The sequence below is a fragment of the Tympanuchus pallidicinctus genome, unplaced genomic scaffold (genome assembly GCF_026119805.1).
Source record: "Tympanuchus pallidicinctus isolate F22 unplaced genomic scaffold, pur_lepc_1.0 scaffold3, whole genome shotgun sequence".
Classification (NCBI taxonomy): domain Eukaryota; kingdom Metazoa; phylum Chordata; class Aves; order Galliformes; family Phasianidae; genus Tympanuchus; species Tympanuchus pallidicinctus.
In genome coordinates, this window is record NW_026294747.1 from 14795904 (window position 1) to 14815357 (window position 19454).

Sequence of the window (19454 nt, forward strand, 5' to 3'; positions counted from 1 at the left end):
AACATTAGGACAGGGGCCAGAGATAAGGGGAAGCTCCTTCTGTGGGGATGAAGGAAGTATTTAAGACTTAAAGAGTCCCCAAGTGAGTAATCCAACATAACTTCAACCTTGGCCCTGCTTGAAGCAATTGACCTATCAGCCACTTCTGACCCAAATTCTTTTCTGATCCCATGCTCTGTGGAAAAATTAGGGCTGTGTAAGGCAGCAATATGAGCTGAATCAGGCTGTATACTGGGAGCAAAGCAGGAGGTGAAGCACTACAAGCACCAGTGGTCTGGAGGAAGAATGTGAAAAAAACAACGGGCTGTCTGAGAAACGAAGGATGGACCGACTGTATCTTGGACTGCATTTCAAGTATTAAATGAGGAATTTATTATTACTGAGAGTTAAGTCATTTAACAGGCAGCATGAGAAACTTCAGAAGAAATAAACACTGGGGGAAAAGGTATACAGACACTTTACAAAAACTCACAAAAACATGGTTACAAATTGTACGTTGCTTGTCACAGAAGGGACTTAGAGAGTTTAAATACGGCCACACAGGCACAGACTATTTACACAGTCATGTTTAAGAACGAAGATATATGGTGGAAAACCTTCACGCCCAGATTGTAGAATGAGGGACCAGGCCCAAAGGAGTATCAATCACTATAAATGGATGCACTTTAGTTGACCTGAGATGTATATAAAATACAAACTGACAAAGTTAGAAGTATTGTGTGCTGATAGCTCTGCAGAAGTACGATCTATAAATTGCACAGAAGTAACACCACCATAGATCAGACAGAGTTGTAGAGTTTAAAAACATAAAAATATCACAGGATTTTTCAGCCATTCCTACTCACAAAGCACCTGTAGAACACCAGACACAGTGACCATAAGAACTGAAAGAGAGAGAATGCTTCATCACAAACTCAGCTCTTCCATTTGGTGAGAATGACAGATTCAAAAGGCTAAGAGATATAAGTAGCCAGGGCCTAAAATCACGATGACAGCTGTTTACAGAGCACTGAGATCTTTTGGGGAAAGAGCACAACAGAACCATACAAATTGGTACCTGGTCTGAACCTCGAGCACTTGTAAAAGCACCGCAGAGAGGCAACTCTAAAATACTTCAGAAGGCATTTAAAGTCCCTGATGTTCACCTTTCTGGTAGCAATTATGCCTCTTTTTCTCTCACTCCTAACCTGCAGTGAAGAATGTAAAAAAAAATTGTGTGTCAGGATCCTATGAACGCCCCTCACTGGGAGCTTTTAAGAAAGGTCATTATTGTTACGGACATCTGACATACAAAAACACTGAAGCACAAATAAGGAAAGACCACTCAAATGAGCAGCCAAAAAAGCAGGAATAGAGACAGCGCCCTGTATCTCAGCAGTTTCTTCTTCATTTGATCAACATACATTTTACTGCTCATCACTTTGCTGCTAGTCTGGATCAAGCAGGAACGCAGAGTGAAGACATCAACAACAGCACACCTTTTCCTCTTGCGGCAGCTGCACTTATATTTCATCAAATGCATACTGATGATACATCCCATGTGACCAGGCTCTTTCCTCTACTGCTGGAGTGACACTGAAAATTTCCACACTAGATAACTAACAGATTACCTTTTAGTATTTTTCCTCTAATGCAGTAACTGCTTCCTTCCACAGCACGCTCAACTCTTATTTATCCATAGGCCAGACTTGAATATCCCTATTGATTTGGCTTAGACTCCTATCAACAGAAGGAGAAAGGGAATTTATGGGGCTAGGTTGCTGGGGACTAGCAGGAATTACTAGCAGGAAATGCTTTGATGGCAGCAGGGAATAACAGAAAATAGCCTGTGCAAACACTGTCACTGTAATAAGCAAGAGGCAATTCTACATACTGGTGAGCTCATCTTTTAATTGCCTTGAAAGCTAATGCTTGCCCTCACAGAAGTGATTGTAATAAAGATCATTTCACTACAGAATATGCTTCCACTGCATGATCACTGATTAAACAATGTAAATTAAGGGAAATTATGACTTAGAAATAGATGTTGAGCTCCATATTAGTTGAGAGTCTGGAGAAATCAAGCCCAACAAGTTCAAAGGGAATGAACCCAGTGCTATTTCCAACTTTCACCATTAAGACACAAATTTGCCAGGCAAGGGAAATACGCTGAGCACCTGCTGCCTGTGACAAGAGTTTGCTGGTGTTAATACTTCATGCACAGCTGCTTCCATCTAAGAAGCCAAGAGGAAGCCCAAGATCTCACAAAAGCACATTCCAAAGTATAATGCCACCGGCGACACATTAGAGCCACAAGTGACCTAAGCACCCATGTAACACAAGAGGTATGCTCAGCCCCAGTCTCAACCACATGGCAGACTTTCCTGACAGAGGTGGCACGAGGCAAGGTTTGCCAGCATCTCCCCACATTGGTGCATCCAAGGGGGCTATATTTTTCTGGGCCGAGTTTATATTCTCCTATCCCAAGGAGAGGGATAAATCAGGTGTTTTCAATGCATGAAAAACAGTTTGCTTTCTCTTAAGTAGCTTGCACCTGCTCTTTAAAGTGGCTACTTTGAATCTACTGCTACTGAAGGCACCCAACCACTAGCCTAGACTTGGATATCTTGCAGCACACAACGCCAATTGCACACCAAGGCAGTTCCCTGCTCCACATGCTCTACCAGGGACCACAGCTACCAGGACAGAACTGAGCCTGCCACCTCTCTCATCTCTGCAGGACAATTCATGCAGGGTCCTACCATCATCTGCATTAATGACCCCCCATTAGAACCAGCAGCTCCTACTCAATGATGCATCTGATAAATCACGCCCAGCTCAGTCTATCATAATCCCTGTTGGTGAACTGAGCTGCATCTGTGTGATACAGCCACTGGCATACCTGCTCAGTCTGCCTCCCAGAAGCTCTGATTATATCAGGGCATTTCATGAAGTGAACGCCTGATTCACTACAACCAACATCCAGAAGCCACTCAATTCATTTCATATCCCCAAAGAAACATCAAATCCAACAACTGATTTGCAATGGCCTCAAAGCAGCTGAAGTAACAGACTCTGTATTTCATTATAAGCTGCTTAAGCCCATGCATTCCCATCTGCAGCCACACCGCCTTTCACTGGAGCTGCACAAATACATTAAGGTTATTGTCAAAACAATAGGATGTTGTCATCCTGGATCAGCTGAATAGAGACAGCAAGTAAGCAGTATCTGCATGGGAGAGCAGACAACAAGGGACTTCAGAGAAAGCTGACTTCTTTTTTTGACAAAGGTGAAAATGCCCGATTTTTCTAAGCAAACTCCAATGGTCTGGGATGTTTTCAGCAGGCATTGACCAAAGGACAGCATTTAAATTGCCTCGGTGCCTACTGCAGTGGGGCATAACAGCATGCTACAGATGCCAGCACAGCTATTAGCAGTTGCTCGCATACAAAAGCATACCAAATAGAGCCAGTACTTTGAGGAAGGAATCCAGGTGGTTTTCTGTATTCGTTTTTGCACCAAAATAGAAAATTATTGGGCAAATCAGATTATGATAACAAGGACAATTTCAGCTGCATGGGACTCTGCTTTGTCCTGGGGTTACTGCCTTCTATGTGACATTTTTGAGTAAAAAATCCCAGACTTGTGCATGTGAGAGTTCTGCTGCGACAGACACATGGAAACCACAATTATTCAGCAACAAATGGTTACAGAAAAACACAGCAGTGACAACAAAAATCCACCACCAGGCTGCCAAAGCAGTAAGAAGCACAGAAGCAAGATCTGCTTTGATACAACCACACTCAATTAGCAATTTCATCCCCTCTATATGCCTGGTATGTGCATATAAATAAGCATCTGTGAACATGATGCCTTCCTGGAGCTCAGTGTCAGCAGGACTTTGGAGCACACAGATCTCCACCCAGGTTCAGGCGTTGGAAAGATGCAGTCAGCAGCTGGGATGCTCTAAAGCTCTGCCCTTGGGGAGCCTGCTGCTGTCTGTCACACCCCAGGAGCCACAAGAACCGCTTTGCATTCCTCCTCGTCCAGTGACCTTCCCAACACCAAACCAGCTCACTGGTATCTTTAGTCCAAACGCTGGAGAAAATTGTTTCCAGAAACTCATTTAAGGCAGCCAGTGAACAAAAGCACTTGTTTTCTTCTGCATTTAACTGCTCAGTGAAGTCCACAGGCATCTTGGTTCTCTGCTATAATGAAACCTTAATACATGTGTGAGTCACTGTAATACCCTTCCTTGCACGCTGACATGACAGGAGCCTACGCTGAAGGCTATTTAGCCAAGACCCTGTGAACACAAGGTGTTATTCACAACGTGGATCACATCTCATCCCATTACCCCCTCTGGAAGCAGGAGTCATACACAGCCAAAGCCATTAGCAATAGCTAGGAAGGTGAGAAGAATGAGAAGACAGATCAAAATAGGAAGGGTATATCCTGTCTTCCAGCAGAGAAACTGCCCAAATTCAGAAAGCAATATCCCTTTGAAGAAGTGATAGATGCATTCCACTTTGGTAAGCTCCAGGGTTGGACTGCAGGGAGACCTGAAGCATCCACAGAATTCCACAAACCCCAGGGAACAAGAGCACATAAACAGTCTCCTGGTCTGTTTACCAAACCAGTGGCTGCTGTTGGAAGAAAGAGGATAAAAGCACTGCTGCAGAGAAACATGCTGGGGAGAGACAGCAGGCAGCAGCTTAATTTGGAGAGAAAGAGGACAAGAATAATAAGGGACACAGAAGGAAGTTCTGCTGGTAGATTAGTTTCCTCTGAAAGAGGAACAAAAAGGAACAAAACAACCACTGTACCAAACAACTACACTGTCTTAGTTTCAGCTGGCATGGAATTGTTTTCTTCAAGATCTCTGGTACGATGGTATGTTTTGGTTTCAGGAGAAAAACATTGATAACACACAGATGCTTATACTTGCTGCTAAGCAGTGTTGTACAGAGCGAGATGATTCTCAGTGACCGGGCCCAGGGGGATGGGAGAGAACAGAACCAAAACAGCTGACTTAAACAGGCCAAAAGGATATTCTGTACAGTATGGAATAATGCGGAAGGAGTTTTGAAGAGGGTGGGAGTTCTGCTCGCTGGGGAACTAGCTGGGCATTGGTCAGGGGCTGGTGAGCAATTGCTTGTGCATCATTTGTTACGTGCATTTATATATAAACATGCAGTCGTAACTAGTACCCTTTTTCTTTTCTCTTAGTAAATAGTTCTATCTTAATCCACAAGTACTACTTTGTTGTTTGTCTCCCTCCCACTCCCCCCCAGTTCTCTCCCCTGTTCCCCTGGGAAGGGCTTGGGGGTGGGGAGTGGAGGCAGGGGGGAACAACTGTGTGGTGCTCAGCCACCTGCTGGATTAAACCACAACACACACCTACAAACCTGGTATCAAACCAGCTAGCTTAGCACATGGCTCTCAATTCTGTCCAAGTACTTTCTATTTGATGACAGTCTGAATTGCTGCTCGCTGAACCAGGGTTATCTCCTCCATGCATTACCAGCCTGGTAATCAGAAGGGAACCTGGCACACAGGGTAACAACAGGGACAAAATAATCTTCCCTCCAAGGTCTGCTGCCAAGCGACAGAGCTGCCTGCCTGCCAGCAGCAAGCGTTTCACCAGGATCTCGGTACAAGAGCTTCTCTTCCCTGCAGGTAAGCATGTGTCATCTTGGGGACAGCCCATCTGCTGACTTCACTACACGATGGACATAAAGTGAGATGCAGGAGGGGAACAGCATGAGTTAAGAAAGGAGCCTTTTGGCTCACCCCTGCCATCAGCGCTCAGCGATGCACTCCCAGCGCTGGCAGCTCCAGGGCACAGGATGCCAGGTGGTCTCACGAGATACTCTCCCCACCCCACCACTCCAAACATCCTACTGGCTTCATCAATACAGCTTGGTTCTGAGGCCCCGAGGAAAACAGAGCTGCCCGGTTCTGCTGAGATTTCCCATTTCATGGAAAGAGGGCACATCAAAGCACAGCCAGTTACAGGACTGCCACCCAGGACCCCTGAAGAGCTAGCAGGGCCATGCCTTGGCTGTTAAGCTCCAGGGTTACTTCCAACAGTGCCACAAGATCCTGTCTCTCACCACCACCTCAAAGAAGTGGTTTGCATAAATACAGCTGTGTGGTGCTTCAGCAGTGTTTTCCTTTGGCTTTGCAGCTTCAGTCCCAGTAAAACATCTGGAAGAAAGTGCAATGGAGCATTTCATGCCAGAAAAAGCCCGAAAGTTGCAAGCATACAAGAAACTGTGAGGAAAATCTTACAAACTCATTGATATCTGCCCAGTGGGCTTTGGGATTTTCCATGCTGACATTAGAATGACTTATAGGGCTTAGAGTCTTCACATCTGTCCCACCATAAGTTAGGGCCCAAACCATTCCTCAACACTTCAGAAACATGCTGTTTCCCAGATAGCTGCCCACTGAGTACCAGCTGCATTTCATTCCAGCCTGAGTTCTCTCTTCAAGGACATTGGGCTAAAGAGCAGGACTTCTCTCAGCATTTACAGTATTTTTCGTTTCTTTCTCATTCCTTTCTTTCAGAATCTCTAGCTTCTCCAGACTGTGGAGAAAAGGGAATTATACAGGTGTTATTCCAAATCTAGCAGTCAAGCAGAGCATTCTGTTCTGGTTTCTCAAATATTTAACCTTCTCCAGCTAGCTGTGTTACAAAAGCCTTGTCACCACTGGTTTTCCCCATGCACAAACACTTCAGCTCAGAAAGCAAATGGTATCCTGGACTCCATCAGAACAGGGGTGGCCAGAAAGGACAGGGAGGTGATTTCCCCCTCTACTCTGCTCTTGTGAGGCCCCATCTGGAGTACTGCGTCCAAGTCTGGAGCCCCAGTGCAAGAAAGACTGGGAGCTGTTGGAGAGGGTCCAGAGGAGGGCCATGAAGATGATCAGGGACTGGAGCACCACCCCTACGAAGACAGGCTGAGGGAACTGGGCTTGTTCATCCTGGAGAAAAGAAGGCTGCAGGGTGACCTCACTGCAGCCTTTCAGTACCTAAAGGGAGCCTACAAACAGGAGGGGAATCAACTCTTTGAAAGGGTAGATAACAGCAGGACAAGGGGAAATGGTTTGAAGTTGAGAGAGGGAAGATTAAGGTTGGATGTCAGGAGGAAGTTCTTTACAGAGAGAGTGGGGAAGTGCTGGAACAGGCTGCCCACACAGGCTGTGGATGCCCTGTCCCTAGAGGTGTTCAAGGCCAGATTGGATGGGGCCCTGGCAACCTGGTATAGTACTAAATGGGGAGGTTGGTGGCAGGGGGGTTGGAGATTCATGATCCTTGAGGTCCCTTCCAACCCAGGCCATTCTGTGATTCTGTGAAACAAATTGCTACGTCCTCCTTTTTGTCAACTCTTAAAAAGTCTTCTTCATAGCCATCCAAAACACGTACTTGTAAGTTGAGAACTATGAAGAAGATTAGTTTTTAGCACGGTGATGATACTGAATTTAAATCATAGTTTTAAGTGGTTGCAGAACATTTTAACAGCTGCTTTCTCCCTTACCCTTGTTCCCACTTCTGCCTTCCCATTTCCTCTTGTCTCAGTTCACTGGGGGTCTTTTGGACTCTTCACTGAACATTCAGCTTAGAAAGAGGAATCAAATCAAGCTTTAATCAAGCATTCAAATCACTGCAGGTAGATCCATTTGACAGCCTCAATAACCAAGCACTCCTGTGACAAAAACTACTGACGCATGAAACTCACATATGCTGTGCAGAAGCTGAAGTATCAATGCAACACAATCATCAGGGACTTTCCACAGCAGACTACTAACCACACAGCGCAGATAAACTTCATGTTAATAACTCTAATGCACTGCCATATATGCTAAACTGGGGAGGAGAAGGGGGGTAGTACAGAAAAATTCCCAGGTACTCAAGATCATCACTGCTTCTTTTCCATACACATAAGTAAATCTCACTCAACTGATCCCTGGAATCACGATCATCCTCTAGAGCTCCATAAGCACCTCTTTTTGGCACTGCTGCCCTGCACTCAAACTGCTCTCTTCAGCCATCACTGTTATCCAGATCTCTTACTCACCACAGTAAAATTCACTTTTTAGAGCTCTAAATTTTTCTGCTGCGAATGAAGAAGCAAAACTGTTCTCACTTGATAAAGACCTGAAAACAGGTGCCATGTGGAAACAGTCACAAAGCCATATTTTCAGTTTCATGCAAAACCCCACGTGTTTATCTGTGCTCATAAAGAACTATCACTACTAGAACAACAGTAAGGATATAAAATCATTCTGTCTACACCAAACCTCAACTTAGGATCTCCCCATCACTTTTAGATGAAGTGGTATACATCTGAAAGCCGGAGATGCAAGACTTGAGGAATCAGGAGAGCAAGGGGCTGAAAGAAGGGTCTGTATTGCAAAGAAGGTGGCACTAAGATGACAGCAGTGTCACATCCACCATCCTGTTGCCCTCCCTAGCCAATCAGGAAAACAGCAACCACTGAGCCTAAGCTGCACTTAGTAGAGTTGTGCTGCAACAGACTACCCTCCAGCTACTCCTGAATTCTAAAATGCATAAAGGGTCAACCCAAAAACTAGCTTGTCACACCAGGAAGAAACATAGACATCTGGAATCTTTTGTCCCCTGTCACACCCATGTGACCCTGGCCAGACCATCTCAACATACAGCCACCTCCTGGTGCTTATGGACATATTGGTAAAAACACATGGATGAACGAAATTATGATAAAATGTATCAGAGGCAAAACCTACCTAAGGATTTTGTGAATAAAAGCAACTTTCCCCTTCTATAGGGTTTTTCACCGAATCTTGTTATATTGATTTTCCTCTACACACTCAGTTCTGTGATGTTCATCCCTTAATGCCACAGCAAATGAGCCCATTTAGTTTTCTGTGTAAGTCAAAGCTCTTCTGCTTGTCTGCCCCATATTCATAGCGTTCATTTCTGAAATTTGCTTCGGCCACAGACTCCCTGCAGTTTAGCCTAAGTGGGAAACTTCATGAGAATCCACAGGTTCTTGACATATCCTGTCAATTCCTTCCTCTTACACTCAGGTAATAGGGACAGAACAATTATTCCAAGGAGGATAGCAGGATATACTATGGCATAACAACTAACAAACTATATTAATGCTCACTGTATTAAATCCCATGGTTGAAACTTTAATAAACATGGCTTTTCTTCACACAGGTCAAAAGGAAAATGCTTCCTAACCTCCTGGTAGTTATAAGCATCTCAGGAACATTTTCCATTTTATTAGAAGATTCTAGAGTTGACATGACTTCTCATCTTCAGTCAAGATCAAACAGAAGTTACAGTTGGATGGTTGATGAGCCATTTGTATATTGTCACATACAAAGAAACACTGCAGCCCCAAAAATTCCAGTCTGAGTCTGTTGAAGTAGATAGCTGTATAATTTGTACACATTTTAAAAAAAAATCTATGTTAAAAGGAAAACTAGACATTAGAATTTCTATCTGCAATAGTCTGTCTGCAAGATACAAGGCATTTCTGCAGCCCAGCATCCACTAACAAACATCAAGCAGAGGAACTGTACCCAGTTTGTGATGGAATGATACATTCCCTCCTCCCACTTTCCTTTTCTTGACAAGATTAGTTTCTCTGGGAAGAAGGGAAAAGAGAAGCATGTGGCAGTGATGCATACAGTCCTGGCTCTGTGATAAGCAGAGGCTGCAAACCCACCATTCTGTATCCTGCCAAACATCTGTGAAGTAGATTACAGGACTTTGCTGTTGGTTGAGTTGTTTATTTAAATTCTACAGAAAACTGCATTTCAATCTCAAAACTGTACTCTGCTTTCCGCATTTCAAATTGTTTATGCTATTTGATTTGGCAATATAACTCCATTTGGAAGGAAATGAAAGCTCCTTAAACTCTGTCACTACTCACATGTAATGTAGGAAAAAAAATGAAACATTTAAAATCTTCAGAAAAATTTGTAACATAAACAATCTAAAATATTCCTACTCATTATAGCTGGCAACATTAAGCAAGGGCTAAAACATTCTGGGAACAAAGTAAGACATGAAAAGATGAACTTCTCTAAAGGTCACATGCTATCAGTGGATGAATAAAATCCATAAAATCCTACCTTACGGATGAGCTTATCACCAAGAACGCTGTAAGCTCACCTTGACTGGAAACCTCTAACATTTGATACTCCAAAAAGACCATAAGACATTGATTCTTTCTGAGTTCAGTCTAGTTATCAATAGGGTTAGGGGAAGACAAACACAGACAAATGCTACTCAACATGTCTGAAGCTCTGAGCAGCTCTTACAAATAATGCTCCTCTTTCAGGAAACATTTGTTAGTGATTTATTGCTCCTCTGTCAAACAAAGGAGCTTCTGTCACTTGTGTCCTTTATTGAAATACCAATCAGGGATTGACTCCTGCGTCCAAAATTCCACCTACCATCCACTTCAGAAACAGAACTTGTGCCTTAAAAAAAATAAATAAATCAACAGAAGCTATTATCACTTACGTAAGCATCGAACCACCTCAAACTGCTTAAAAGCACAAACAAAGATAGAAATAAGAGTTTATTTCACAGGGGATGCTACCCTTCAAGCAAAGACAGAAGTTGGCTTTGAAAGTGAAAATCCCGCTTTTCTTAAATACTAAATCAAAGTTTTGTGCTGATGGTCCTTTCACTTTAGGGCATGTAAAAATCAATACAACAATTTCTGTAGACATTACCCAGTTTCAAGTGGGACCAGGAAAGGCTACACAAGGGACAATGAAAAGAATAGTGAGCTGGCATCACAGTAGATTTTTTTTTTTTTTTTTTTCAAAAGGTTTGGTTAAGAACAGCAATTAAGATGTCTTATAGGATTTAAATCTTAGTGCCCTGAGACTAAACTGATTCCTAATTCAGCTACAGCCTATCGCAGAGAGCATGGTAGAATTGTAGATGATGATGTTCACCTATATGCTATGAAAATTCATTTAACTGACGTGTAGTTTACTAATATGATCATTACTAATATGATCACTGCAGGCCCTAAGCTTTTATTTGTATTGCCAAATGCCTGCCTGTGCTCTGGATCCTGAGATCTATTATTTATTTCTTTTTACCACAAAATGCGAGCTCACCCATTTCTTGGGCACTTTTGTCCTATGGTCCTGTTGAAGTTGGACCCTGCTTGGCATTCTCCAAACTACCCAGCATTGTCGTTCTGTTCTGAAGCACCTTCAGCTCACATTCAGCATCTCCAGTTGTTTCACCGCTGCTGCTATCTGAATGTAGAAGTGCTGATGTAAGGAATCGGAAGCCTGACTGTCCTCCTGTGTCACAGATTCTTTTTGCATGTGTGAGGGAGGAACCAGCCCTCCAGCTCCTAACCTTGCTTCACCCTGCCTTTAGATCTCTCCTGGTTTGGAACACTGCATACTGCTAACCAAAAGGGCTGCCCACATGTGGGCACACCTCCATTCAATACACATTCATTTCTGTTCCTGTTCTGATCACGAAATTAACATCAAGAAATTACTAGTTATTGATAATTCTAATTCTAACATATTGATAAATGCTTTGCACCATTTCCTTCCTATAGCCTTATTGTTAGCACTTTCAGCCACAGAATAGCCTTTCTTAGCTCTTCAGGTTCTCAGCACTGGACAGCCTATATGCTCCTGAGGTTCAATAGCTGTATCTCCAGGCTCCCTCCTCCCAAACCTGGCTACTTTTGATGCAACCACACACATCAAGTCATGATTTCTTCTGATCAAAAAGCCAGTCTCATCAGCAAGGAGCAAAACGTCAGACAGACAAAACCCAGGAAAGCTTTGCTGTTCACTATTTGGTAGCCATCAGCAGCTATGGATAGCAAAGCCTGCCCCCACCCTTAGTGGGGCAGACCAGTACAGTTGCTGAGTACAATCTGTGAACCAGCATGCACTGCTTTGTAAGTTGCCTGCCATGGGAAGAATGACAGCATGACTAAGCGGGCAGCCTTTCAACTGGAAAATTCCCTGCTCACTTCTCATCCCATCCTTTCTGTAAATGCATGCTAACACAGGTAACCAGATGGTCCCCTTCGTGTTGAACTTGTGCTCCCATCTCCTGCTGAGACAAGGTATCCCACACTCACTCCCTCCTCACAAGCCAGGGAGAGAACAGGTTCCTAGCTTTTGCATTTATTCTTCAACACAGATGAGCTGGGAAGTCCACGTAGGCTGCTTGTTTGCCAGCAAAGCCTCCTCCCCCTTTGCACAGAGGGCACAGCTTTTCACACCACTTCCCACAGCAAGAGAAAAGAAAGGCTTTAGCAGATCTCAGCAATTGGTAACTTTGATGAATTGTCTGGCAGTGGCACCTGCTGCTAAGGATACAGATGTACAAGAGGAATTAAAAGGCATTTCTCCATAAAGAAAGTGCAGATATGTCACTGTATCAATATGTGTTTTTTCTCTCATCTGATCAGTGAATTTTGCTTTGGAGAAAGAATCAATAAAAAAGGCTTGGGGACACAAATAACCCCAAATTAACTTTGCAGAAATACTAATACTGGGACAGATGATATAAGCAAAAGTATCCTTATGTGTCACTCAGAGAAGCAGTTTTTCATTCAGAGCAGAAATTTGCTACATTCAAAATGTCACTGAATAAAGCTAAAAACAAAAACCAAAAACAAGCAAACAAAAAGCCACTGGTATGTATTTCACAGTAATAACTGAATACTATTACAACTCATCTGAGCTCTGTGGCTACCAACCCCTTATAACATAAATATTCGTAGATTAGTTGAGTCTCAGGAAGGCAAGCTATTCTTAAGGGAAATTCTATTTCAGAAAAACAGATCAGAAGTTCAGAAGGAATTCATGCGCATCAACCTGCAGAAATATCTCCCATTCTGGTTGAGACTTCAGAAATAACTACAACAGAATCGCCTCTAGAATATTCATTATAAGCTATATGCTGTAACCATTGTACATAGCCCTCCCCTGAGGGCACATTTGTCATTTCCTCAAGAACTATCATGGGAGTTAAAAGCACTGAATAAAGACACTTTATTTGTTTATTTATAGTGATTTTCAGGGTGAATTTTCTTTAAGGTGGGCAATATGAGAGCAACGGCTCTTCAGTTCCTCATCTGATTGCTTTGGCTGTTCAGAATGCACAAAGCAACCGCACAAAGCTACTGTCAAAACAAAGCTGGGGACTTTCTGGCATCAGGCACATCCACTAAGACTGCATCATTCTGGCTTAGATAGAGCAAAAAGGCTCTACTGGCTGCTAAGGGCAGACAGAGGAGGGGGAGGCAGGTTGGCTGTAGGAGAGGACGTGAGGGCCTGGTGAGCTGAGCCAAGTCCATGGTGAAATCCCATTACAGGTACTAATTCAGACAGTAAAACTTAAACTAATCTGCAGGCTGCCCTAAGTTCAAGGGACGAAATTCCTCTTGTGCAACCGTTCTGGTTGTAGTCATACCACCTGAACTCAAACAGGGACCTCGCTCTCCAACGCCTCTGTAGGATGCACAGTAGAATTTGACTTACATAAGGGACATCCGTGTACATTAAACAGGATTTAAAATGTATTTCTAAAATACGAGATAAATTAAATGAGAGGCTTCTGAGCTATGCCGTGTTGGCTAATGGCCAGCAGGGAGCAATGGATTTGTCCAGTCAATGCCCTGGCCTGGTCTCATATTCTTTTGTCATGTCTATGAAGTACATCCCCTTTGAAACTGTTTTTAATGCTTTCAACCACCTTTTAATTCAGAGTACTTATAAATGAACTGTGAATCATGTGCAGTGAATTCTGTTACAGGAATGTTAAACTGATGGTTTTCTTTTTCAACTTTAACTTGGGGAATCTTTGCTCTGGGCCTTTAGATTATGAGTTGCTTTTGCTTTGTCCTAAAAGTTTGATGTTAGAGAAACAGGGCAGAGAACCTTGAGGGAATACCTAGAAAGATATTAACAGAGTTCTGAGGAGTATTTCACAAATAAACAGTTCTTCAACTTGTATTTAATGGCAGTTTCCAAAATGACCATTTCTAACCATTGCTGCATATCTACACTACAATGCAGTCAACCCACAAAGGACTCTTGCCTTGTATAGCTTTGCTCCACTGTTGTAAATGTATTTTTAGCTGTCTAATAAAAAAAAAATAGGGACCACAATATCTTTCCCAATCTAAGCAGTTTTTTATGTTCACTCATAGAAGCACTATGTGCTATGGAGCTACAAGACTGTTCCCTCTCAGCTTGCATTCTGTTGGTTGAAGGACTTCTCATGTGCACATAATTCTGCCCAGCTTCTATTTTATATCTGTCTGCACACTGACTGCCAGGAATATTCCCTCTAACAATGTGTTCCAGCAGATTGCTCTATCAGACTCCATTCTGTAACAAGCTGAACACAACTGGCAGTGCTTAGCTCATGTTATGGCCTCTCCCAGCCCCACATTCTCTTGCCAGATAGCCCCTGCCATTGAATTCAATCCTTTTCTGTCAACACTTGGAGATCTTTGCTTCACAGGTAAAATTTGTAGCATGCTCTTGTCAACAAAGTGGGTTTAGTGTTGGCAGAGGAAAGCTTATGGGCATAAAAGCATCAAGAGTCCACTGCTTGCATACCACTTCCTTGCATATCAATCCCACAGAGTTATGTGCTTGTAACACATAATCCTAATAGGATGGCAGCATGTCAGCTACAGAAATTATTTTAGGACCTTTCATAATATCATCCTGCTAAAGACAAGGCAATTTTGTGAGAGGAAAAAAAGTGACACATAACATTAATGCAGCTTTTACCTGACCTTGCTCACATACTACCTGGCTATTTGCAATTCCTCCCATAAACTATGTCAAGCTTCATACTCAGGAATGAGATGTATATGGATGGTATATTTCCCATGATGAGGATTCCTAAGTTATCCTCAACAGCAAAGACTTGATACTTCACACCACAGTTCTGGCTGGAAATAATGTGGGCATCACATGCACTGAAATTCCCAGCAAAGACATAAGAATGCCTGAGGCCTGGAGCTGAATTTTTGCTGCCTCTTCCCACTCTGCCCCAGCTGTTCTGCTGCACCTCTCGGATTAAAGCAGGAATGCTGACAGAATGCTTCTCAGATGGGAACAAGAAGTCCCGGTCAGGGTTCTTCTCAGATCCGGAGAAGCAAAAGGCTATTTTAAATGTGCTGATTGTCAGGCACGTGGAAGACTCCACAAGGCTATGCCTTGGAGACTGGAGAAAGAGAACACTCTCCTAATTTTGGACACAGCTTTCCCTTTGGATTGTGGCAGCCATCAAGTGCCAAAAGTAAAGCACAGGGCACAAACATAGCCGTAGCTTCCATGGCCCACAGCCCCAGGCTCTAGCAACATGTGGCCCAGGAAATTGCTGAGCTGGAAGTAGTATATACTTATGCTTAAACATCACTCCTAACAGATCTGCTGGCCTAATATAGTCTAATTGCTTTCAGCAGGCAACATGTCCCACCACAGTAAGTTCCTTGGGTTAACAAAACACGGTGTGAAAAAGTACTTTTCATTTTGCAATTACCACCTGAAAAATCAAGTTGTCCTACAGCTCATGTACTATGAGCAACTGAGAACAAGCAGTCATTCTTGACTCACGTCTCTAGGTTGTTTACTACTGCCAAAAGACTACTTATTCACACAACCTCTTCCCTCTACTATGCTATTACAGATAATAGCATCAGCCCCAGCTGCAAGAACAGGTCATCCGGGGGGCACTGAGCACTGTGCCTTTTGCAGAGGATTAGGGACATTAGTTTCCAACTCAAAGCCTATAATCATGCAGAATTAAAGAATTACAGAATTGCAGAACCCAGAGAGACTTGAAAAGATCACCCAGACAAGGGTCGAACAGGTTGTAACTATGCCAGGCCGCACAGCCATTGACTTCATCTATTCTCAATGCCCGCCCAGGCTGGAGGTTGCCATTTACTCTATTTTACTGCTTCATTAGCCTAGGAAAGTTTTATTATTAACAAACTTGAATATTCTATTCTGTGACAGAAGTCTTATTTCTTACCCTCTGCCCACAAAGGGCTCTTTTTTTCCTCTTACAGCCAGCAGCCACTTACAGGTTTGCGAGGGATCATCAAATGCCTTTCTGAAGAACTCCAGTTCATGCAAATTTCCCTTTTAGATATTATTTAGACCCTGATCATTCACATCACACTTGTGTTACTTTGTTCAATTGACCCACAGCTGTCAGCTACAGCTCCCAGAAGGTAAATGATATCCATGCAGAGGTTGTACTGAGCACCAGACAAGGATCACAGCCCAGGACTGATGGGCACAATGCTAGGGCACTGCAGGATGGTTCTGCCCTTTGAAACAGCACTTAGCACTGACTTAAATTTACGTTGCAATCCATTGTAGCCCCCAGATCTCTTGCAGGTCTACTTATTCTTATAAGTTGATTATTTCTTTAGTGATACATATTGCATTTATCATTATTTTTCATATTTTATCCCCAATTTGTCGAGAACCTTTTAGCTGTCAAATGCATCTTCTCTATTTCCCTCCTCTTCATAAAATCAGATCAAGGCCTGCACAATACATGTACCAAGCTATGTGAGGAAGGAAAAACTTTCAGATTCCAAGAAAGTATTTTTAAAATTAAGTTATGAATCAGAGTCTGAACTGCCTTCATAATCTTTCCCTCTTGGTATCACAGGTGCAGCTCATCTCTAATGAGGTTTCACGGGATAATTAAATCTGGACAGCTTGGGCAAACATCCCAATCTTCAGTCACTCACCTTTGCTGACAGCCCTGGCAGATAGCTCACAGTGTTTTAATTCCTAACACAAAGAGCACATAATATCTGGAAGCACTGACTGAATATTTCAGACATCTCTCATTGCTTTTCTGCTGTAGGTAAAAATGGCGTTATCTCAAGTGCTGCATTTGGAAAGGACTTTCTCATGTTCTTGTTATTTTAGGCAGCGCTGCTACTAGTAAAATTACACCACGGGTTTTGCCATGTCACTTCTTTAAAATACCCATTCAACTATTTTTGTGCCATGTGGATGACTAACCTAATGTCCTGCAACATATTTCTAACTCTTACTGAAGGTCCCAAAAGGGAACGTACAGTGAGGGCAGCACACAGGAGATGAGGAGGCAGGATTACTGCATCTATTCCTGTCTTTGGACTTCGTACAGCACTGGGAACATCCTTTAAACTGTCTGCAGCCCATATTCCTACCCTGTAAAATTGTTTTGGCAAGAAGAACCCAAAACTCCCACTTTAGAGGCAGAACACACCTCCCAGGAGCAATGCACCAGCAGTTAATTTGGCAACTCTGAAGAGGTAAAAAAAAGTGGAATTAGCACGTACATCAATGACAATAAGATTTTATCCATACAACATCTCTGCTCTAAAATCATTTTTATACAGATTGGAAGCTGAAAAGTAAAAAGATTAGATGAGCAAATTGTCTGCAAGGCTGAAATACAAGCCAGGTCCTATGCCCAAATCCTAGCGCCTCACCCACTAAGACATCTCAAGTAAAAATAAAACCACACAGATTTACCAGTTCCTGATGTTTGCTACTCATCCTGGATCTAACACCTCACTAACACAGCTTATAGTATGGAACTACATTGATTTCCGCAGCCTTACTGCACATCTGAGAGCAAGACACTCACTTTTATGAAGTTGTTTTTCCACATGAGATTTCCCAAATTCACTTTATGTTGCAGATCAGCCTCATAACGTGGGAGCTGCACGACAAAACAGTATCCTTTACTCAATACCAGCAATATTTAGGAAAGTAAGCTGTGCCAGCATGATAGAAGATAAAATCAGGCAGAGGTAGCTCTGGCACTTAGTTTGCTAAAGCAACAGCAGTGCTACGTGGTGCCATGCTCAGTTAGCAGGCTCTTCTAATGCAAACCCAGCCAGCTGTATCTGGGGAGAGTACATCTCAAGGTGCCTGTGTTATGTGCCAAGTGCCAGCAGAGCAAAACTCAGGTGCCCACAGCAGTGCCAGGCACACAGGAACAGCACAGAGCAGGCTGGCACAAGCACATGCATTGCTTGCAGTTTCACTTCAATGCTGTGCCTGGCTGAGAGGTTACTGGGTGTGGAGCCACGTCCTTGTGCCCTGGGCATTAACAACAGAATCTGCACCCGTGGCTGACATTTATATCTTCTAGCAACGAAAGATTTAGCAACTCACTCTGGAATAAGGATCATACAGTTATTCAACTCACAGGGCATCAAAAACTGCATCAACATCAGCTTCACAAAGTCTTACTAGCAATGGCCTGAAGGTTATGTGTTTGAAATGTCCAGAGACCAACAAAACAACACATTTAAAAGTAAAGTCGGTCACAAAAGCTTTAGCAGCATCCTCACATCACTTTGAACAACAAGTCCTGACTGTGAGTACAACATTGTCTCTTTCATGAAGTTGAGTAGATTTTTAATACTGCTGAGAAAAATCACCTGAATTCTGTCAGAAAGGGATTAAACCCACACAGATCCCATACATACCACAGCACTGACAGTTTGAAGCTTTAGAGAGAGCTTTAAGTATCCACGTTTTAAATACTGTTTTCTAAATGTACAACTGTAGGAAGGCTGTGACAGAGTAATATTTACATATTTAAATTCCCAGGGGAACTTCTAGGCTAGAAAAGTTTTGGAATGAAGCAAAAAAAAAACAAAAAAACCCTGCATCCAAAAATCGAGGACAGTCATACAAAACAGCATTCAGGTGGGAATGAACAGCAAAACCTGCCAAGCAAAACGCAACATCCCAGGTCTCCAGAAGCTTGTGATGTGCGAAGCTACAAGTCTGTGAAAGTAGAGCTTCACAGAGAAGAGATGCTTCGTTTCCAAGTTGTCATTGGTTTAGTGAGACTTTGCACAGTTCAGCAGATTTTTAATTATTCACATTTAAGCAACCACCAGAAATCAAAACAACGTACGATACCTTGATGAGAGTGCACCAGCAACACGGGTCCCTCCCAGAGTATGAGCGGAGCAGGGCTGGGGTTCATGGCAGCAAGCTGCTCCCCTCCGGCGTCCGGCCGCACAGCTCTCGTGGGCGCTCTCACACAGAGCCAGCGCTGAACCCTGATTCATGATTTCAAGCTCCGGCCGTGGAATGCAGCCATTGAAAACCCAGAACTATTTTTACCCCTGAGCAGCCGCAGAATTTCTATCCCATAAAGACTTCCAAAGCTAATGCCTTACCCTAAGCGCACACACACCCTGAACCTAACCAGCTAAGATGCATGGTTCCCTGGCATTCGGTGTGGTTTTTAAACTGCGCAGTTGCTACCAACAAGACAAAGCAGCTCAGCCCCTGGCATTATTGTCAGCCCTCAGAAGTCAGACATTTGATCCCAGTTGTCAAAATTAGAAATTCCTCGGAAATGCTCCGCTTCACAAGATAAGATTAGCTCAGAGCAATGACTATATCT

General features: G+C 43.1%; 1 protein-coding gene across 7 annotated transcripts in view; it reads right to left on the reverse strand.

The window, feature by feature from the left end:
- The window catches only part of TSPAN4 (tetraspanin 4), a 393745-nt gene that overhangs the window by 201420 nt on the left and 172871 nt on the right, over nucleotides 1–19454 (reverse strand). Inside the window, exon 1 of one of the 7 annotated variants that reach the window (XM_052692766.1) lies at nucleotides 18962–19259. The exons of 4 other annotated variants lie outside the window; for them this stretch is intronic. In XM_052692766.1, coding sequence (XP_052548726.1) covers nucleotides 18962–19028 — 67 coding nt within the window. In that variant the 5' untranslated portion in view covers nucleotides 19029–19259. Of the gene's footprint in view, nucleotides 1–18961; nucleotides 19260–19454 lie in introns of those variants that run through there. 2 more of the 7 variants (XM_052692758.1, XM_052692759.1) reach the window with 2 other exon arrangements.